General features: G+C 49.6%; 6 protein-coding genes across 6 annotated transcripts; 2 read left to right on the top strand and 4 right to left on the bottom strand.

Annotated features, from left to right (window-relative positions):
* Positions 1 to 149: 149 nt before the first annotated feature.
* Positions 150 to 1,009, top strand: BC939DRAFT_449758 (yippee zinc-binding/DNA-binding /Mis18, centromere assembly-domain-containing protein). The gene is made up of 3 exons (XM_051555427.1): positions 150 to 356; positions 528 to 680; positions 799 to 1,009. Exons 1-3 carry the CDS (start codon positions 249 to 251, stop codon positions 895 to 897), a joined length of 360 nt encoding a protein of 119 aa, XP_051412818.1. The 5' UTR covers positions 150 to 248; the 3' UTR covers positions 898 to 1,009.
* BC939DRAFT_449756 (putative aquaporin) lies at positions 1,010 to 2,622 on the bottom strand. Its single transcript, XM_051555426.1, has 4 exons — positions 2,335 to 2,622; positions 2,063 to 2,227; positions 1,230 to 1,749; positions 1,010 to 1,141 (listed from the first exon to the last, which is right to left on the bottom strand). Exons 1-4 carry the CDS (start codon positions 2,452 to 2,454, stop codon positions 1,095 to 1,097), a joined length of 852 nt encoding a protein of 283 aa, XP_051412817.1. The 5' UTR covers positions 2,455 to 2,622; the 3' UTR covers positions 1,010 to 1,094.
* A 1,963-nt stretch (positions 2,623 to 4,585) lies between these two features.
* Positions 4,586 to 11,472, top strand: BC939DRAFT_502664 (uncharacterized protein; the record flags this gene model as incomplete). The annotated part of the gene is made up of 6 exons (XM_051560303.1): positions 4,586 to 5,567; positions 5,709 to 7,420; positions 7,521 to 7,721; positions 7,831 to 8,716; positions 8,817 to 9,935; positions 10,025 to 11,472. The coding sequence occupies 6 exons, from the start codon at positions 4,586 to 4,588 to the stop codon at positions 11,470 to 11,472; spliced, it is 6,348 nt and encodes a 2,115-aa protein (XP_051412816.1).
* Positions 11,473 to 11,740: 268 nt separating this feature from the next.
* On the bottom strand, positions 11,741 to 13,665 carry BC939DRAFT_449751 (uncharacterized protein). Its single transcript, XM_051555425.1, has one exon. It carries the CDS (start codon positions 13,458 to 13,460, stop codon positions 12,186 to 12,188), a length of 1,275 nt encoding a protein of 424 aa, XP_051412815.1. The 5' UTR covers positions 13,461 to 13,665; the 3' UTR covers positions 11,741 to 12,185.
* Positions 13,666 to 14,017: 352 nt separating this feature from the next.
* Positions 14,018 to 16,583, bottom strand: BC939DRAFT_396528 (WD40-repeat-containing domain protein; the record flags this gene model as incomplete). The annotated part of the gene is made up of 10 exons (XM_051552302.1): positions 14,018 to 14,293; positions 14,407 to 14,491; positions 14,599 to 14,735; positions 14,831 to 15,070; positions 15,168 to 15,303; positions 15,401 to 15,545; positions 15,653 to 15,750; positions 15,851 to 15,984; positions 16,111 to 16,261; positions 16,486 to 16,583. The coding sequence occupies 10 exons, from the start codon at positions 16,581 to 16,583 to the stop codon at positions 14,018 to 14,020; spliced, it is 1,500 nt and encodes a 499-aa protein (XP_051412814.1).
* Positions 16,584 to 17,444: 861 nt separating this feature from the next.
* BC939DRAFT_449743 (mitochondrial genome maintenance protein) lies at positions 17,445 to 18,579 on the bottom strand. The gene is made up of 2 exons (XM_051555424.1): positions 18,177 to 18,579; positions 17,445 to 18,081 (listed from the first exon to the last, which is right to left on the bottom strand). Exons 1-2 carry the CDS (start codon positions 18,275 to 18,277, stop codon positions 17,841 to 17,843), a joined length of 342 nt encoding a protein of 113 aa, XP_051412813.1. The 5' UTR covers positions 18,278 to 18,579; the 3' UTR covers positions 17,445 to 17,840.
* Positions 18,580 to 18,946: the final 367 nt, after the last annotated feature.

Below are 18,946 nucleotides of genomic sequence, written 5' to 3'. Positions count from 1 at the left end.
AGACAGTGATGGCTCCCTCTGATAAATTGCGATGGGGCGCGATACCGACCTCCAGCAGCTTTTTGCTGATGTATTCAAAGGAGGGGTAACAGATGTGAGCAATAGGGGCTCCAATTGGTCTGTGTGCCATCAACATAAACGCCTTCTTCCTCAGATTTTCTTCTCCCTCTTTCTGCTCGTCCATCTCTTGTGCCGACCCATTTCTCGCCTTCGCCCTCAGATCACCATCATCCTCAGCCAGCAACCAGATGGAGTCCACGCAGCAGCCACATCAAGTCTATCTCAACGGCGACCAGATTTTCACCTGCAGCAGCTGTCATGCCCATCTTGCTAGGAACGAGGACATCATCTCAAAAGTATGGGGCATGTTCCATCGATCAGTCGACCATGCTTTTTGACCACTCGATATTGCATCGATGATACCATATCACCATCCACAGAAGATGAACCTATCTGCGGGCGAGCATTCTCGACACCTTTGGACCTGAAGCAAGCACTCATCCTGCTACAACATCTTCTTATGATAGGGCTTTCAAGGAAGACATGGTCGTGCGTATCTCTTCAAGAGCGTTCAGAACATCACACTAGGACCAAAAGAGGACAGGACCCTGATGACTGGCCTCCACTCTGTCGCCGATGTATCCTGCACCATCTGTCAAAGTGTCGTCGGCTGGATATACGCAAGTGCTCGTTCCCTTTTTTGCTATGGCGCTATGAAGGACTGTGTCCTTTTGTGCTCATTTCTTCTTCCTGGATTCCCGTACTAAGTCATGTGCCGTTTCTATTTTCTTGCTGCAGATTTATGCCTTCGAGGAATCTCAAAAGTACAAGGAAGGCAAATACATCGTCGAGAAAGCTAAGATCTCCAAGGAAAATCTCTGGCTACAGAAAGATTAATGTGGCAAGCACGATAGCCATCTACAAATCTACAAGGATAGAGGAATCTCACATAAAGCATTTCCAGCAATCATAGAAAAACACCAATCTACACTTTTTTTAATACAAAAGTACGACACGAAACTATATATACACATCTCGGATAGACCATTGCCATGTTGCTGTCAAAAAATGTCCCTCAATGCACCGTACTGCGCCTAGCTGTTTAGAGGGCTAGGTCCACCGTAGACGAAGACATCATAGGCTACCGCAAAGGGAACGATGCGGGATACTGTTAGGAACCATATTCATGCTTCAGAGAAAGAAAGAAAAAAAGTATACAGCGGACTTACTCAAGGCTCCACCAATGGCACCAAGGAAAGGAGCGACGATTGGCACCCAGAAGTACCAGTCCTGACGAGTGAAGGCGCCAAGTCCCCATCCAGCAATAGCAGTGAAAATACGAGGGGACAAGTCGCGGGCAGGGTTCAGGGCAAAGCCAGTCTCCCAACCAAATGAGTTACCAATGGCTGCAAGGGAGAGACCAATGATGAGAGGCTGCACATTACCCGCGGGAGTGTTTCCCCTGTCGGATGTAGCGAGGATCACAAGGACAAGGAGAGCCGTGCCCAGAAACTCGGCAATAAAGGCGGCAATGGTCGAGACATCACCGGTCTGACGGCCAGTGACAAAGATGCCGATCGTGGTCTTGGGATCCGCGGCACGGATGGCATGGTAGTTCGTGGCATAGACGACGACGGCTCCTGCAAAGGCGCCAGCAAACTGCGAAATCCAGTAGATAGGAACCTCAGCCCAGGGGAGTCCACGGAAGATGGCTTGAGCGAGCGTAACCGCAGGGTTGAGATGGCCTCCCTTTGTTCGTGTGAAAAAGCGGAGGAAAAGACATGTTAGGCATCAAAGCAAAAGAAAATGCGAGGTAACGCTCCTCGGTCACCAGTCTATCTATTCACACTGTTCGTGAGCATCACCCCTAGCCCCCTTCATCTTCTCTTCTTTTGTACTCATGAAAGTCGCTGTACCTATTCAGGTGTGGTTTCTGAAGAAAAAAATCAAGGAGGTAGTGCATTGCCCCGCTGCCTTTTTTTTTTCCCATCGTTTTAGGCATATTGCTGACCAAATTATTTGTCCACTCATTAGGAGGAGCTCAAAGAGAGAGACAACTTACGGAGATTCCACCAGAGACATAGATACCGAATGTTAGGCCGAGACCCCATCCGAGACTCATGGTGAACCATGAGTTGTTGGGCGAGAAGACGAGCTGCGCGATCGCACCGGAACCAAAGGCAACCAGGATGGCTGTTCCCAAGAACTCGGCAAAGGCCTTTTTGAACTATTAATGTAGAGAGAATATTTTGTAAGGAGGGAACGGTAAGTAAGCATGCATACAGCATCTTCTTCACCGACAAAGTATAGTGGGGTCTCGTTCTTGACCCTTACCTTGTGACGGACACCGGCCCACTTGCTACGAGGCTCGTAACGGACGCGAACTACACCGCTACCACCGCGCTCGGCACGCTCCAGCAGAGGATCTGACTCGTGGTGGTGACTGTCTGACATATCAAAGAGAGGGACAAGCGAGGTGGAAAGTGAAGAGGGTGAGCGAGTGTCGAGGGGTGAGGGGATGAATGTGGGAAGGAGGGAAAAGAGAAAGAAGCAGACAAGCGACCTTCGAGGTGTAGGATCTTTTTATGGGTCTCAGTTAGTCTTCCCATCACATCAGCACACCTTTTTCTTTTCATGAACGAGATGGCCGCCAAATAATCAAATCCCTCTGTTTGCATGACGCGATCTGGCCCTGTCCACACACTGCCGCATCCACATCGGCTCGCATCTTTTTTTTTTTTTTTTTTTTTTTTTTGGTGGCGAAGATATGCACAAATATGTCTGTATCACATATCCGTCTAGAATGCATTGGCCTACCAAACTACTTTCCAAGCATCATCCTGCTGCTGGCAATGGCGTAAACGTTCAACACCCACCCGACCAATCGCATGAAGGAGGACTAGATTTAGTCATAGGGACTACCGTAGGACGCGTCACTAACCTGTCGCACTTGAAGAACGCGTCGACGGAGCATCTTACGCAGGACACCGCCGTTGCAGGGCGCCAAGCAACCAGTACCCCAGAGGGAGGCTGCCTCCGTGAATTTCTTGGAGCTGGCTGCTCCTCTCTCCTTCCTCTCTCTATTTCTTCCTGCATGGAGCTCTTGACAGCTCTCTTTTAGAAGCTAACAGCTCTTCTCTGCTCTTGGCCCAACTCTTCGCCGCATCCATCGTTCTCTTCTCATCCTCACTTTCGAATAAAAATCAGAGATAATGGCAATGGCAAACACAGATCCAGACAAACTGTTCAAGAGACAGCATCACTCCCTTGTTAATGTTCTTTCACCTTCCGGAGACATACTGGGTTCAGGAATGTCTCTCCTTAGACTTGGACACGGAGAGCAAAATGTTGGTTGGTTGGTTTGAGGGTCATATAAACATATAGGCCCCCCTCACGTCTCTAACAAGAGCAGTACCTTTTTTAAGAATGATGAAGCTGCTGGAGAGAGCATTGGGATGGATGCTGTCTTTTATTACTCTGAGCAGGAAAAAAAATAGCCTGTGATGGAAGAGGTTGTTCCTTTTGAGGTGAGCTGCAGGTCGACGGCGATGGTGGATGCGAGTGCACGATGGCGAAACGAATGTGGATTCAGATGATCCCCTCTGATCCAATCCCGATTCCAACCTCATCTGACTCGACCCACTATCTCGTTGCCGGTTTTTATGTGCTGTTGCATGATTTTCTTATGCTTATTTTTGTTCTGGTATGAACTGATGCGCTGTGTCTCTTTAGTGCGGCTCTTTTCTGTCTCGTGGATCGAAGAAGGAACACCAAGACGGAGCGGATCCCAGCCTCACCTGCGGGCGGATGTAGACTGAAGCACCTTGCTCCCACAGCCAAGAACTTCTTTCTCACCCATCATCCACCTCACCTTCACCTTCACCCCAATTCTACCACACCCACCTTCTACCTCATTCCTCCCACCTAATCTGTCGCGCGCATCCCATCTTATCCTCCCTTGCTACCGATCTATCCCATCTAGTCCTCTCTCGCACAATCCAGCCACTTCAACCAGCCTATAACCCTCCTTGACTCCTTTGACCTTGGCCTTGACCTTGGCCTTGATCTTGGCTACCCTTGCTATCCCATCCCCATATTCCAAAAGGATTCCTCCTTCTTCTCTTTCGTCCTCCCTTTCCTCCCTCTTTCTCTGGCTCTTCACTCACCCGTGGCACCCTCTTGAGTACCTTCAGGTGCATACTTGAGCTCTCTTTGTTATATCGGCCCTTGCATTGGATGAACCTCTCTGCCTGCCTTAGTCTTTACAGACAGTCTGCAGTTGAGTAGGGCACCTTTATAATCCCATTTCAATTAGTACTTGGCAATAGTGGGCTGTTGCTTGCTGCTAATCGCTGTTCCTTGTTGGTTGTTGTGTTTGTAAACTCACGGCGGCTGAAGGTTGTTCGTATCATTGCACATCTTAATATATCCGCTGCGTGCCACATCTTGTGCGGTAGGGATGTTGCCCCTCACACCGACTGAGCGTCTGTCCCACCTCTGCAGCTGTTCCACTGAGGCATCTCCACCAATCGCATCCTCCCCAAAGCGCCACCAATTTGCTCGTGTCTCAGTCAGCACACGTCCCATGGACCGTGCACCCCAGGGCACCACATCCACATCCACATCCACATCCACATCCGCCACATCCTCACAGGAGCCCACAGCACCACCGCCATCCGCATCATCCACAGCAGCATCATCGTTGAAAAGGAGGCCGAGCTACACCAGGAGGCCCCAAAAGACCGCCCTCAGGCTGACTATCCGTCGCATCATCAGTGCGTCTCACCAGCAACACCTCACTTCAGTCGAACCACTCTTGTCGATCCCCACACAACTGGGCGCCGTGACGGAGGCCGTCCTCCAGGATCACCTCCCTTTCGCCACCCACTCTTCCGCCGCCAGGCGCGACTGCATACACGCGCTCCAGTCTCGATCTCGCTATCGGCCGGCCAGCATCCATGACTCCTGTCCTTCGTCCGCATCACGTAATCTGTCCTCAGCTCGCCACCCAAACACACCATCGTCCTCGTCAACCCGTTGTCACTCCTTTGATATCGTTCGTGAACACACACCTTCTCAGGGACACGACCTTTGTTCCAGTTCATCTACAGCAGAGCTTCAGTCATCTGTCCCCTTGTATCCGTTCTCGTCTCAGGATCATCCAAAACTTCCTCGAGCTAAAGTGCATGTCCCAGGAAAGCTACCACAAGCTGCGATATCGACATCCGTTCCACCAACGTCCCGTTCATGGGCATCGTTTCGACTATCTCTGACAGCGTCACCCAGTAGACGAGTGAAAGGCAGGCGCCGTTCTGAGAGCGAGGCCTTGTGGACGCGGATTGTTCAACCCAGAGGAGGGATTCTATCGCGTCTGCGGTCAGGATCGACAGCAGACATCAGCCCCCTCTCAAGAAGGACCACCATCTCAGCATGGCCACCAGTAACAGCGATGGTTCATCAAGGGTTGACCGCAGCAAAGCGGACTGCAGACCTGGATCAGCAATACAGAGAATCTGTAATATCCTGTTCCAATGGCCCATACGAAGGCAGCATACGAACTGAAGAAGGTAAGACCGATCATCTCGGCCGCGGATCCCAATCAGTCGGTGCCTTTTTTCCTCCTTTACAATGACTCTTAACCCCACATTGAACACCATTTTATTCACCTTTACTCACCCTCTCTTTTCTCTCTCGTCCATAACTACAAGAACCGAAAGCACCTTCGAGAGCATCAACAGTACAGGTATCTACTCCACGCCTTGCATCAGCATCAGCATCGCCATCATCACCCATCACAGCCCCCACTTTGCTCGACGTAGTACCTTCGAAAACGCATTCTGTCGATACCTTCCAACTGCCACCAGGCGCCACGGTCAAACCACTCCCTCCCCTATCTAAGCGTTTCTCCCTTTTCGCCGAGGGAGAATCCCCTAGCAAGAATTGTGTTAGAGTGGTACTTCCTCAAAAGGGGTGCATTGGAGCATTGGTTCCAGGCAATGACAGACACCACAAAGCCGTCTCGATCATGGCGTGTCTCAACAATGAAAAGCAGGTCTCGCTGCAGGACTCAAAGAAGGACTCAAAACAGGACTCCTGGCAATATCATTGTCTATCCAAGGCGACAATGGACCACTCCATCACGAACGACGTACATGGTTGTGCTGATCATCAAGTACATTGTTATCCGCTGACCATTCGGTCTGATGTGCAAGCTATGGCAGCGATCGAGGATGACACCTTACCGCTGTCTCCAATATCGACCTTAGACGACGCACCGTTCCAGGATAATTCCCCACTGTCAATCTCATCTTTTACCGCGACGGCAACGGCAGTAGTAACAAAGGCTGCATCGTCCAGACGACTAGAGTCATTTCGATTTCCTCTTCGAAAAAGTCCCATTGAAAAGAACACCCTCGCCAGACCACATCGACACCGACACTGTCACCACAAGAGCCTGCCCTACAACACCATGCATTCACGCCACCTAGACAAGGTCCTCGACGTCCACTCCCTCTCCCCATTCGACATCATTCATCACACAAGCAGTAGCAACGCATCTTTGCCTGAATCAGAGTGTAAAAAGATTACTGGAACGAAACAGACGCCTTCGGCTCAGAACGTTTCAGAGCTGGATCAGTCAGGCACAATCATCTCAAGGAGACACGGCCTTGGATCAGAGAGGCATAAGCGCTCGGAGACGCAGCGGCTACGCAGAAGCGAGAGTTGTAGCTACATCTCACATCGCCCCTCACTGAGTTTCAACTCCTCCAAAAGGGTCCTTTTAAGTCTTCAGGATCGTCGGATATGCAAGCCTGACGCCAAAGTTCATTGTCGATTGCCGGATATCCTTACAACGCCAGCAGTGGCATCTATGCACTGTCCTGAACCAGTCAATCGTCAGTTTCGGTCGCAATTGGTGGGAGCAGCGTCGCCGACTATGCTAGACAGCTCTATTATGGAGACGCAATTGCATCTCGAGTCCAAAATCGCGCGGTCGTCTCCAGACATAATGGGCCATCAAATGTATGAACTGGATCAAGGTCACCATACCTTGGAAATTGGCATTGGATCTTCAACGCCGCACAGTGTACGTGGGACAGATGTCACTGGAGTGCAGGCTTTTGACCACGATCTTAGGGGCGCCATGAACGAGAACGATGTGGCCGATGGGTGCGAAGGAAACAATATTGTATTATGTGCAGAGCCACAGGATGAGAAAGAGTCAGCTCCGCTTCCTTCAGGCACCGCCCACTCTACTTTCAAGTCCAGTCTGGCCTCGACTTTGGAGGAGTTCGCCATTGATCCGAAACCTGTTATCGAGGCAGGCAAGATCAAGAGGTTTGTCAAGAGATCTCATGCTCTTCAGGAATTGGAGACGACTGAGGAGAGCTATGTGAACGACTTGGATATTCTCTTGAACGTAAGGAATATGCAAATCATAGGGATTTAAGGAATCGACAACTCTTGCTAGCATAGAACATGACCATCGACTTTTTGACTTCTGATACCAACAAACATAGGTGTATCTACATATCCTCGAGACGAGATCATGGTTCCCACGAAGTATTCACTCAAAGATGCAAAGGTGCGTGAGTGGCCTTTTGGCATTGCATCGCGATTTCCACTCTCGATTACGGGCCTGCAAAGTCGGCGATTCGGAACAGGAGCGACAGGAATTGCTGACAGGTTATAAAAACTTGGCTGAGTCGTTCGAGCTGCTGGTATGCACATTTGTGATGCACCATAGACAAGGAACCTCTATCTTTCATTCTTTCTCAGCTTTCAGAGCGTCCCATAACTCACTCCAATCGTCCATCATATTTACTGTAGCATCATGATAATCATATATACAGCCTGTTCTGTGAGCTGCGAATGAGGAGTATCAAGGAGATCAACCAATCTGCAAGTCAGGCAACAATAGCATGGTTGCGGAAAGATAGCAAGGAACTGATGGCCCAGCAAGGACGTCCTAGCATTCGTGCAGATCTCAAGGATTTTCTTATCAAGCCCATACAACGCATCTGTCGATACCCATTATTGTTGAAGGAAATCATGCGGCTCACTAGTGAGGACGACTCGGAATACCCGTATCTTGATCACGCGTACCAGCTCATGAAGAACATGGCGCGGGAGATGGATGAGGCCCAGAAGGCAGTCGAGCGAAAGTTGTTGACAGAGTTGTTTCTCAAGAAGCTACCAGAGACGAACTTCCCAAGAAAGACTGGTATCCACTCGAACAAGGATCATTCGACATTTGGCGGTAGCGGCGAGAACAGCAGCAATACCATGAACTGCAGTAACACCTGTGGCCACAGTTGTAACTGCAACAGCCGCAACAGCAATGGCAGCATCCATGTCGGCATCCATTCTCATCATCCTCATGGGGCGTTTAGACGCCTCCGTACAAGTACTGTTGCACCATTGCACAGCCCTGGATTTGCTGCGAATAGCTTCCTCGACTTTGGGTTTATTCAGGATGGAGTGGCTCCTATAGCTCTTACAAAGGCCTTTGCTGGGACTCTGGGATCAATCGTATTAGCAGGTGCGCTCGAGTACGTGATCTCTCCAGATGTACCGATACGATTGAAATACTATGGATGTTTCCTATTCGATACGATGCTGGTCGTTGTCAAGGCCAAGAAATCAAGTCTTTACGAGCCTCGTCAATGGCTGCCACTGCGACTCTGTGAGCTCCATGAAACGAGTTGCCTAGATGGTATGTTCACTCAGCGAGTAGAGATTATCTGCATGCGCACCCGTACTCGTAGATATTATGATGTTTTATGTTAACGCAAAATTCTTTTGTGCTTTTCTAGGTTACACGCGCTTTGGCTGGCGAATAGTATTTGACCAGTTCCGACTCGACTTTGGTGCCAGTACCGAGGCCGAGCAGCAAACATGGATAAGTACCCTACAGGACCGAATTCAAGCATCCAAGGACGCACACGCCAAACTACCGCGGGACATCGTTGCATTTGAAACGATTGTGTCATCCCTGCCGTGGAAAATGAACAAGAACCAGACCCCTGGCCTTGTTTCCTCGCGCCATCTACAGATATGTCAGCAATCACCCTCACCCTCACCTTCACCCTGGTCTGCTTGCTCGTCAGCCATCCCGTCACCACTCATGCCGCCACCTCCTTCAGCGTCTTCGAGCACAATGATGATGGCCATGTCTTCGGCAGTAGTGGTTGAGCCCGAAAAATGGAACGCTGGTGAATTAAGACAAACTATTGACGACTGCACCTGCCACGAAGATGGACGGTTGCGCCTGCATCATCATGAGGCACCAGATTGCCATACAGAACCGCAATGTCTGAATAATCCTTCAACAGGAGATCGAGAGGGTCCGTGTATCGGAGGAATGGCAGGCACTGAGCCACAGGAAAAAGATCACTCAGAACATCTGCACTCACAGACGCTGCGCCCATATGATCGCCAGCTTAGACCAGAATCTGCGGCCAACTTGCTGTATCAATCGATGCAGATTCCCTGGCTCCTGACGGAGAATCGACAGAGAACCCATTCCTTCGATGTCACACGAGTGTTCACGTCGAGCAACAACAGTATCAAGCACAACCAACGGGTGCTGATCCAGAGTATGTTCAAGGATGTCTCGACCGAGGACGTGTGGACGACCACGACAGCGTCACAGCCCTCACCTCAGCCTGTCTCCGCATTGTCGCGCTATGGCAGCTCATCCCCCTTTAGTTACTTTCATTCGGTCACGATGCCGCCTTCTCCTCGCCAGGGTGTCAGCGGAATCCTTCATCCGACGGTACATTCAGAGTCAATAGGATCTACTACTCTTGCCGGAGAGGACAGCACCGGGACTTTTCCCGTGTCGCTGACCAACCGGCTCCTGCGCAGACCCGATTCTCTGACTAAAGTGCGAGTATCGACTATCAGATCAGAGGGGATTCAAGAAAAGACTGGTGAGCTTTCGATATGTTCTTAGTTTTTATTCAGTATTAAGGATTTTGTTTCTAATTATTGAGAAACTACTTGATTTGCGGTTCTGTAGGAAAAGACCGTCGAAGAAACTCCACTACGGCGGCCATTGCAGGGACATTGTCGTTCAACTTCCGTAAGAATTCTGATCCTCAACTCTCGGCCAACCAACGCCTTCGTTCGTCTACGAAGGAGACTCTACGGGCCGGTAGCGCCGAAGAATTGGAGTGCACCGAAAGAAGCCACCATGATCGGCAGACCTCTGTTAGCGCTATGGTGAACAGGATTGAAAATCGAACCTCTGCATTCCTATCCCACGAGATTAAGCATAGCCAGAGCAACACCGAGCTCTGGTCTGTAGATATGCCATACTTGGTCGAAGATGACTATGGTGACAAGGATATATTAGATACATTGACAACCGCAGGCGAGGCTGCCAGATCGCGACGCGGGGGTGAGAGAATGACGAGGAGATACTCTGAAATCGCTACAGTCTACGACCTGAAATCCTCCTCGTCCTCATATTCCTTACCGGCGACGTTTTTTCGGTCCGCCAACACGAGTACACAGTCTTTGACGCCGTCGCGCCCCAAGGATGGACCGAAGGATGGTGCGGAAAAGATTTGGTCAGCCATGGGTCGGATGATGCAGAAGCGAAGCCATGAGAGGAGCGGAATCAGTCGAAGCAGAAGTAGTAGCTCTAGCTCTAGCGGCCAGAGTCAAGCAGGTCTTGCAAGCCATCCAGGGAATGTTCCGTTGGTGCTCTCGCCGATGTCCTCTCCAATGAGGCGGCCTCTTCAGCTCAACCACCAGGACTCTGTCATTCAAGAGGACAGCATGGGTCACAAGGAAACGATGTGTCGTCCTGCTACAGTCTTCGAACGAACACTGTTGCGGAGATCGTCGACTGCCGGCTCAAGATCAACCACGACTTCGTCATCCACATTCTCGAACCATATCCGAACGAATTCCGCAAGCACGATCCAGTCCCTAGGATCCGAATCGAGTTTCACGGGCAGTAGCGCAACTGAGATGTCATCGTCTTCTGGGGCCCCAAGAGTGATAATGGCAGCGCCATCTGTGTCGATTACCGGCTGCTCGTCTGAACCATCGCCCGAGGACGACAGGACCCTTGTTTCTGTATCTTCAGGAACAGAACCAGGATCAGGACACGTTGTAAATCAGCACCTCAAGGAACACCAGAAGGAGATGCAGGCCAGTCCAAAGATCGTTACCCATGCCCTCGCTCACCCTCGCTCTCATCTGGAAAGAAATGGATCATCGTCCTCAAGCCACGACCGCAGGAAATCGTTCTCGATCCTGCACAATATCACCTATTCAGCTTCACAAAAGTTCAAGACGTTGATGCGATCCCCCAGTAGTGCTCGAAGACGAACAGTCATGAGTCTTTCGCCGATCACGAAGGAACAGACATTCGATTCTAACGACGAAGGTCACGACGAGAGTCAAGAAGGAGAAGAGCAGGAAGGAGACTGCGGTGCTAAGGCGGCAGCGACGTGAATTGCACGATAACAGGACCTGCTGTAATAGAGGGAAGGATGGTCGTGATACTCCAATTGAAGATTCCAAGGATATACAACAGTACCCTGCGCTTCATTTCAACCAAACAAGCCAATTGACAACAAAATAAAAAAAAAGAGAGGGACAGATTTTAACAAAGACGCCTCGACAAAAAAAGGTTGGAGCGGAGATGTTCAAAAGAAAGGGAGGACTGCTGTGTCAAGTGTGATGTACTACATACTTCAATACCTGTCTCACAAATGGGCCCCATAAGATGAGCCCCTACAAGACTGTCCTCTCAGTCCAATAAATAGCTCCCACAAGTAGGCAATCGGGCCCATCCTTACGTCTCACAAACGTTACAGGATTTCAAATTGCATGATCACCGTCACCTGGTCCTCGGCCTGAAAAACCGTGGACCAGGCATGGTTAAGTGCCCAGACACTTCCTAAGACCGACCGTTTGTATGCAATTAAAACATTTGGTATCGCCAACTTCACATGGCATACTGAACACCTAGTCATACATACACTTCTTAAACTGTTATCAAATCATAAAGAAAAAGGATGGGCGGATACCAGAGACGACAATGTCATAGCACAAATGGGAAATGAAGGTTACTTTATCGAAAGAGCCAGGTCCATATGTCCATATCCAGATAGAAAAAAAAAAAGAAAAAAACGGTGAGAGGCCCCAGGTCGTGCCACTTCGTCTCAGTCATCGCGAAGGTCATCGGCCTCACAGCTGACTTCAAGAGCGCTGCTCTGCGGTCGATACGCTCGATCCCCCTGCTGCCACTTATCAATCCACAAATCCAACATCGCCCACATCGTCTCCGGCGGCGGACGCCTCGGCATCCTCACCAACTCCCCCTCCACCATCATGAATGCATTCCCCTCGCCTTCCGGCGTTTGCTTATACGCCTCTTTGACCTTTTCCCCAAACACCCTAACAGCCTCCTCCACCCACTCTGTCAACGCTATCGCCTTCGCTTCAACCGACCCATGGTCTTCTGCCAGATACCCCCCATAAGTCGTCTCTTGATAATACCACTCCATCTCCTTCATCACATCCGCGATTCTCTCGGGATCCTCGTTCGAGCCTTGCAGATACCGTCCACACAGCTTCGAATCCGCACGAAGTTTTAATCCACGCAGCGCCAGAAGTGTTGAGAGGAGTTTGCGACGATAGGGACGGAGCAGCGACAGTATCGAATGATCCCCATGATGCGCTCGGATCCCGATATCGCCACCATGACGCACTCTAGCCTCATACACGATTTCCTGTCCAACCTCATCAGCGTGCTCGAAGCACTCCCGCGAGTCCAACGGCTGCACCACCACCCGATGCTCTCCTCCTTCTCCCTCTCCTTCAGCGTCAGCCCGCATGGGCACAGAACACATTGTCCACATCCCCGCCACTGTCCCAACACCTACATAATCCTCCGCCCAACTCTTCCTTCGTTCCTCTGGGTGCCTCTCAAAATACTTTCTCCGACATCTCCTGCACATCCACGTCCGTCCCATCGCATCGGTTCTCTCCACGGGCAATGGCACCGCCGACCCCACACCCCGACTCCTCTGTAAGCACACGTCACAAACTATCAGCGCATGCCCGACCACCAGTTCCCACCACGTCTGTATCAACCCGCGCGGTTCACCCATCCGACACTGGGCCGCCAGGTCCTTGTAAGCCGGGACGAGGTCGTCATGCACAATCGAATACCATTTCCTGCACACAACAGAGAGGATTACGAGTTTCCTCAGCGGCAGGCACACAAGGATCTGGCGCCAGATCTCCTCTGGTACAGAACCCAACAGTTGCACGAACGAGGGAGAGATGCCGACGGCTAGAGTCACATTAGAGTGGCTAGTATCGGACTCGAAATCGGACGTTGGCCGAGGAGAGGGATAAGGTTGTTGTTGCTGGGATTGTGAGCTGAGCCATGAGCTCACCCCTGTTGAGCTGTGCTCTTCAATCTTGGCCATGTATAGATGCCTTCGTGTTCCTTTCCTGTATTTCTTATGTTTGTGCAGTGATATTAAGTCAAAGTCAAGTCGAGCGTGTTGGGTGTTTGTCGAAAAAATCAATTCCCCAGGTTTCCAGGTTTTATCTTTTGCAACCCGTAAGTGAATTTCTCAATCGGCCCGTACGGCTTAAAAGGACTTCTTGAGAATGTAGCCTCAGGCGACTGAATAGGTTTTTTTTTTTTTTTTTTTACTATTATTTGCAAATGTCACTGGCTATCAATGTCGTTGACAATGTCGCTGTCGATATAGCTCATCCATGTTGTATGTGGGAGCAAACGAAAGAGAAGGAGACCTTCGACTTGAGCTGTGAGTTGTTCAGAGATACAGTCCCAGTGCCGTCTCTCCATCTTTAAAGGCTGCTTCCATTCAGCATGCGCAAATGTTCCTCTGCATCCTCGGGGGCACCCCATCTAACCATATCCAAGGACGGGAAGGTAAGCCAGGCCAGTCAGTCTGTCACTCAAGCAAATAATATCCTTTCCAAAATCGATATGCTTCAACGTGAGATCGTAGACTTACATCCGGATAGTATGGTCATCACTTGCGGATGCAAACATGGTTGGGTTCGTTGGGCTCCGTGCAACCATCGTTACCGCGCGTGAATGTCCATCCAGCGTCTGAATCAAGTTGCCGTTCTCGCGGTGCCAGATATACACCTTCGAGTCCTCGCTCCCGCTAATCACAAACCGCTCGTCCCATCCACCAAAGCACGACCGGATCACAAACCGTCCTTGTTTGTATCCTGAATACTTGCGGATAACCCGTCCCTCTGCCAAGTTCCACAGATGAATCTCCCGATGCATCGGCGGTAGTGTTGGCTATGATGAAAATAAATGGCTGATGAGTTTTCTGTACCTTAGCCATGTGATACAGATACAAGCATAGAAAGCGGCGACAAAACGACTACCTTGAAAGTCATGTTCACAAGCAGATGCTGGCCATCCTTTGACAAACTGATGCTCGTAATACTGTCTGTCTCCTCCAGCTTGCTAGAAAAACATATGCAAAACACAATGTGGGCGTCAGCAGATCGTCCTCAGAATCTCTCTCCTCTTTATGTTCGTGGTCACTGAAGCATACACACAGTCAGACGTACCTGATCTCACTCATATCGTCCAGGCTGATCACGCGGATGATGGTGCCTCCCATGGCCACTAACAGCTTGCCGTCAGCAGATATGGCAAGGTCTCTCACTGGGAACTGCCATGAACGAAGTTGGTCGCCAGCCAATGTCTATCAAACCAAACAGGAGCCTTTTTGTTAGTCTCCTGAAAAAAACGCGTGATAAAACGTCATAGTAAAAGATGGCAATCGAAGAGTTACATTACCATCAAAAACAGATTCTTCTCGCTTCCGGATACAAAGCGTTCACCATCAGGAAGCCATCCTAGACATGTCACTGCATCACTATGTCGTTGGAATGTCGACTTTAACGTTGCAGTCTGAACATTCCATAGCCTCACTGTCCGATCATATGACGCCGTCAATATCTGAGTGTCGTTTGGTGACCAAACACAACACGATACTTTGCTGGAATGTCCCTGAAGTGTCTGCATCGGCTCAAATGTCTATTACAAAAGAATAATAAAACCAGGATGTGCTCAGTACGAGGCCATGACCATAATTAAAAAGGAAGTGAATCACAGTGACCAATGCGGGACATACTTCCAGGTTCCAAATAATGATCCTGTGGTCGGCGGATGCGGAGGCCAAGTATCGTCCATCATGGGAAAAGGAAATGTACCAGACTTCGTTCGTATGGCCATCGAGTACCTGGCGCGATATCGAAGGAATTCCAGTTCTATATGTGCGGAATGAATCATTCAACAGCGTTCTGTTAACAACATGGTTGTTGGCGGACAGCGAACGTCAATCGTCCGGAGTTCGAGCAGACATACTTGTCGCAAATATGGTCGCTATAAAGACTGTTGGTTGTGTTGCGATTGTCATGATACAGGCAATTCTTGATTTGCAGCTCCACAGCTTGCTTTAGCATAGTTTCCAGTCGATTCTCTGGGACCATGACCGCTGGTGAAATATATTCTATCATTTTCAAATAAAAAAGTAACAATGATGGTCAGCAAATGGGCTGTGCGACAACGTGGTGCAATCAAAATGCTTTTGTCGACAAAAGAAGCGAGGCAACATACTTTGCAGGGACGAGAGAAGTTGTTGTCTTGAGATCCCGTTCGCACCATCCCAGTCCGCTCGCTGTCGAAGATCCTCAGCACTCGGACTCATCATGTAACTGAAAAAGATCGAGTAAAAACACGTCCAATTAAATCCCATCCTTTGGCTTCGTCTTGTATTGCATCGCATCTGGAAATCGAACAAACACTGCGCAGTACCTTGTAAGAGTGTGGACTCGATCCATATTCTGGTTTAACGGCGTCAACTCTGAACGCAACACGACCAAAGCGCTCTTAATCTGTCGTGCCTCAAGCAACTCCAAGAACTTTTGCTCCCTAATTAAGAACTTGACCTTTTTGAATCATATCGAAAAGCAAGAAAAGTAGTCTTTGATGTCAGTAAACCCGCCTTTTCACTGAACAATCGGTGTGTTTGCAAAACAAGATGAAGACTGGAAACATGAGCGAGATGCTTGTACCGAGACTGCATGAGCGGGGTCGAGATCCAGCTTTTCTATCAATTGCTCCAGTTCGCCCCAGTTTCCTTTAAAGACACATTCTCGGAAACGTGTCACTGTAGGGCTCTCCAACTGAAATCCAGATTCTGCCTCGAGTTCTTGCGCCGATTTCCTACACATTCATGGAAATGCAACAGCAGTAGCGTGAGAACAGGTTATTTTTTCTACTTTCACATCGCGTGCTCTTTATGTAGAGCTAACTCTGTTAAGGGTTGAGTTGGTCGCATGATTGACGCTGTGTGAATATCTCCGGCTGTCATACAGCACTCGAATTTCACCCAGTAACACTTTGTCAAGTAGAACAGTAGAACTAAAAAGATACGGAGGAGTCCTTACTTGTAACCAAGGCTTTGCAGCGATTGCACCATCAGGCGTACGAGCTCGTGGCGACTAAATCCAGAAGGCGTAATCACACTTGCTTCTAAGCCATCCATGGTCATCGAGGTTGATCCTGTGCCATTCTTACTCTCTGTGATTGATGTCGTCCCGTTCTGGTGTGGATGTGCGTTTGCATCGGGCTTCATATCGAAAGAGTCGCTGGATGTAATATCGACTGATGTTGACTTGGGATTGGAACCTGAACTCGAGGCCGAGGCAAATGATAGGGCCGATGTCGGTGTTGATAAATGGTCGAGACGAATCCGCTTAGACTCTTCCGAGGGCGAGGACTGGCTTCGAGGGGAGAGCTCCGGCACCTGGCTTGCAAGTCGAGTGCGTGGGACAACAGAGTTGGCTGTCGAGGAGAGAACGGCGTGCCCCTGCTCCTGCTGCTGAGGCTGTTGCTGCGGTGGAGAAGCCAAGTTCGAGGTGGACGGGGAGGAAGCCTCTGACGATGCCACTGTGGTGGTGGAAGTGATAAGTAATACTGCCTACAGAAGACAAAAAACGAACATGCACGACAGCCAACCTGTTAGTTCGTTTGTCGGTCCTTCAACCAATAATCCCTTTCTTTTCACACGCACTACCATGTCCTTTTGCCACCGCTTCTTCCTTTATCCATAAAAAAACTCACCTTCAACAAGACGTTGGGTGAAGGATGGAGGATGAGAGGGGACCAGGGAACCTGCTTTCTCTTTTTCAACAAAGCAAGTGGGGGAATGTTGTTGCTTACTGGCAGCACCGAACGGTAATGGGTAGTGGCTTTAGGCTCGTTGTCCAAGCGGTCGGTAAGGGATAAAGAGGAATGGAGGGTTGGGAAAGGGAAATGAATGAAGTGAGTTGAAGAGAGTGCATGCTGCTGGGTGTCCTCCTCTCATTGTCCTACTGGCGGAGCAAGTCACTTCTCTAACATTGCCCATTGGGTCACCCAAAAAAGAAAAAAAACCGCGTCACCCATGGATGGATGGACTCATGGGCAGAGAGGAAGTGTATGAGGCAGAAACCGGATCAGATACCGCTGAGGGTCCAGTCAGGAACACACGCATCGAGCCATGGTAATCTACGACACAGACTGCCTCAACTGTGCTATCAACAGCAATGGTTCGCTATGTGGTGGTTTTGCTACAATTGAAGATATCAGTAATAAGACTTCAAGTAGTCCATGCACATAAGACCCATGCAATTGATCGCCTTGGTCGTAGAAAAAAAAAATAGCCGCGTAGTTTATTTACAATGCGGGTGTAAAGTATAGCTGGCTCTCTATGTCCAGCACTCCCTCTGTCCTTCTCCATCAACTCCTCCTGTTTCTGCTGCTACACCTGCTGTTGCTGTTCTTTCTGCTGCTGAAGAATGACAATTGGAGGGGCCGTGAAACGCATGGTACCTCCCCAAATACTTTTGTGGCGGTTCTGGTTCATGGACACATAGTCGATTGCTTCTGCCTCCTCACTCCTGATTACTGATCCAATCGCCATGAAGAATGCAAACGTCGCTGTCGAGGAGATCATCGTCTGTGCAAGCGTATTCACATATCCGCGTGTTCCTGGCCCATTTCTATTTTAAAAAAAGCTCGTTCTAGTTGAGTACAACCTTGCTTTCGTTTGATCGTGTGAAAAAAAAAAAAAAAAAAAAAAAGAAAGAAAGTCTACCTCATAAGAGAGAATCCACCAAAAACGAGTCCGATGCAGAGACCGACGGTACCACCCATCATAGCTCCGACCTTGGCACGTTCAAACTTTGAGGGCTCCATTGTAATTTGCTGCTGTGCTGTGCTGTGCTGCTGATGATGTCGAGTGGGTCGGAAGAGGGAGGAGCAGTTGTTTGAAAGAGTGTGGGGTAGAATGGGGCAATTTAGTGTGTAGGGGAGAAATTAAGGGGCTGTAGAGTGTGACCCTGGCAGGGCGCCAGTCCGGCACCCAATTGACGTCGCATTGACAAAGGATAGTAGCAGAGGAGTATTGGAATCAAGTGGAAAAGAGAAGAAGAAAAAGGGGAGGAAGATGGAAGAGGACATGAGAAGAGCCATGGGGATGAAAAGGAAGGAAGGAGAAAATGGTCGGTGCATTTCCAAAGAATGTATAAAAGGACGCGCGCTCCCTTTCACATCTTTCGCTCCATCACACCTTTTTCCGTGCAATCGTTATCTTTTCACAAGGTATAAACGATAACTACGTCTTGGGCAGGAACATATGAAGGCGCAAGTCGGCAGGCCTGGCATGGAAGCATCAGCATAGAATCAACAAGCTCTTCCTTGAAATCGCCTCTCGACAAACCAAGACCGGGACCGCAACTAGGACACCATGTCACCATGGCGTCTCGCCCATGCTAACATGACAACTGTATTCTTCTCATACGTCTGCCTTAGGCCGCGCCTGCCCTCTTTGCTTGCCTTCTGTTCAGCGACAGCAAACAAACACAC

Source organism: Gamsiella multidivaricata (genome assembly GCF_025024155.1).
Source record: "Gamsiella multidivaricata strain RSA 2152 chromosome Unknown BC939scaffold_28, whole genome shotgun sequence".
In the NCBI taxonomy this organism is placed as follows: Eukaryota; Fungi; Mortierellomycota; class Mortierellomycetes; order Mortierellales; family Mortierellaceae; genus Gamsiella; species Gamsiella multidivaricata.
The sequence above is the reverse complement of the archived record's forward strand: the minus strand, read 5'-3'. Positions and strand labels throughout refer to the sequence as shown.

What these genes read in the sequence shown, in the direction of transcription:
- BC939DRAFT_449758 (XM_051555427.1), top strand. Translation starts at nt 249, where the DNA reads ATGGAGTCCACGCAGCAGCCACATCAAGTCTATCTCAACGGCGACCAG. An exon ending in ACGAGGACATCATCTCAAAA is followed by an intron (nt 357 to 527) that starts GTATGGGGCATG and finishes TTCTTATGATAG; the next exon opens with GGCTTTCAAGGAAGACATGG. An exon ending in GTGTCGTCGGCTGGATATAC is followed by an intron (nt 681 to 798) that starts GCAAGTGCTCGT and finishes TTCTTGCTGCAG; the next exon opens with ATTTATGCCTTCGAGGAATC.
- BC939DRAFT_449756 (XM_051555426.1), bottom strand. Translation starts at nt 2,454, where the DNA reads ATGTCAGACAGTCACCACCACGAGTCAGATCCTCTGCTGGAGCGTGCC. An exon ending in GGGCCGGTGTCCGTCACAAG is followed by an intron (nt 2,228 to 2,334) that starts GTAAGGGTCAAG and finishes CTACATTAATAG; the next exon opens with TTCAAAAAGGCCTTTGCCGA. An exon ending in ATGTCTCTGGTGGAATCTCC is followed by an intron (nt 1,750 to 2,062) that starts GTAAGTTGTCTC and finishes ACACGAACAAAG; the next exon opens with GGAGGCCATCTCAACCCTGC.
- BC939DRAFT_449751 (XM_051555425.1), bottom strand. Translation starts at nt 13,460, where the DNA reads ATGGCCAAGATTGAAGAGCACAGCTCAACAGGGGTGAGCTCATGGCTC.
- BC939DRAFT_449743 (XM_051555424.1), bottom strand. Translation starts at nt 18,277, where the DNA reads ATGGAGCCCTCAAAGTTTGAACGTGCCAAGGTCGGAGCTATGATGGGT. An exon ending in GGTGGATTCTCTCTTATGAG is followed by an intron (nt 18,082 to 18,176) that starts GTAGACTTTCTT and finishes TTTTTAAAATAG; the next exon opens with AAATGGGCCAGGAACACGCG.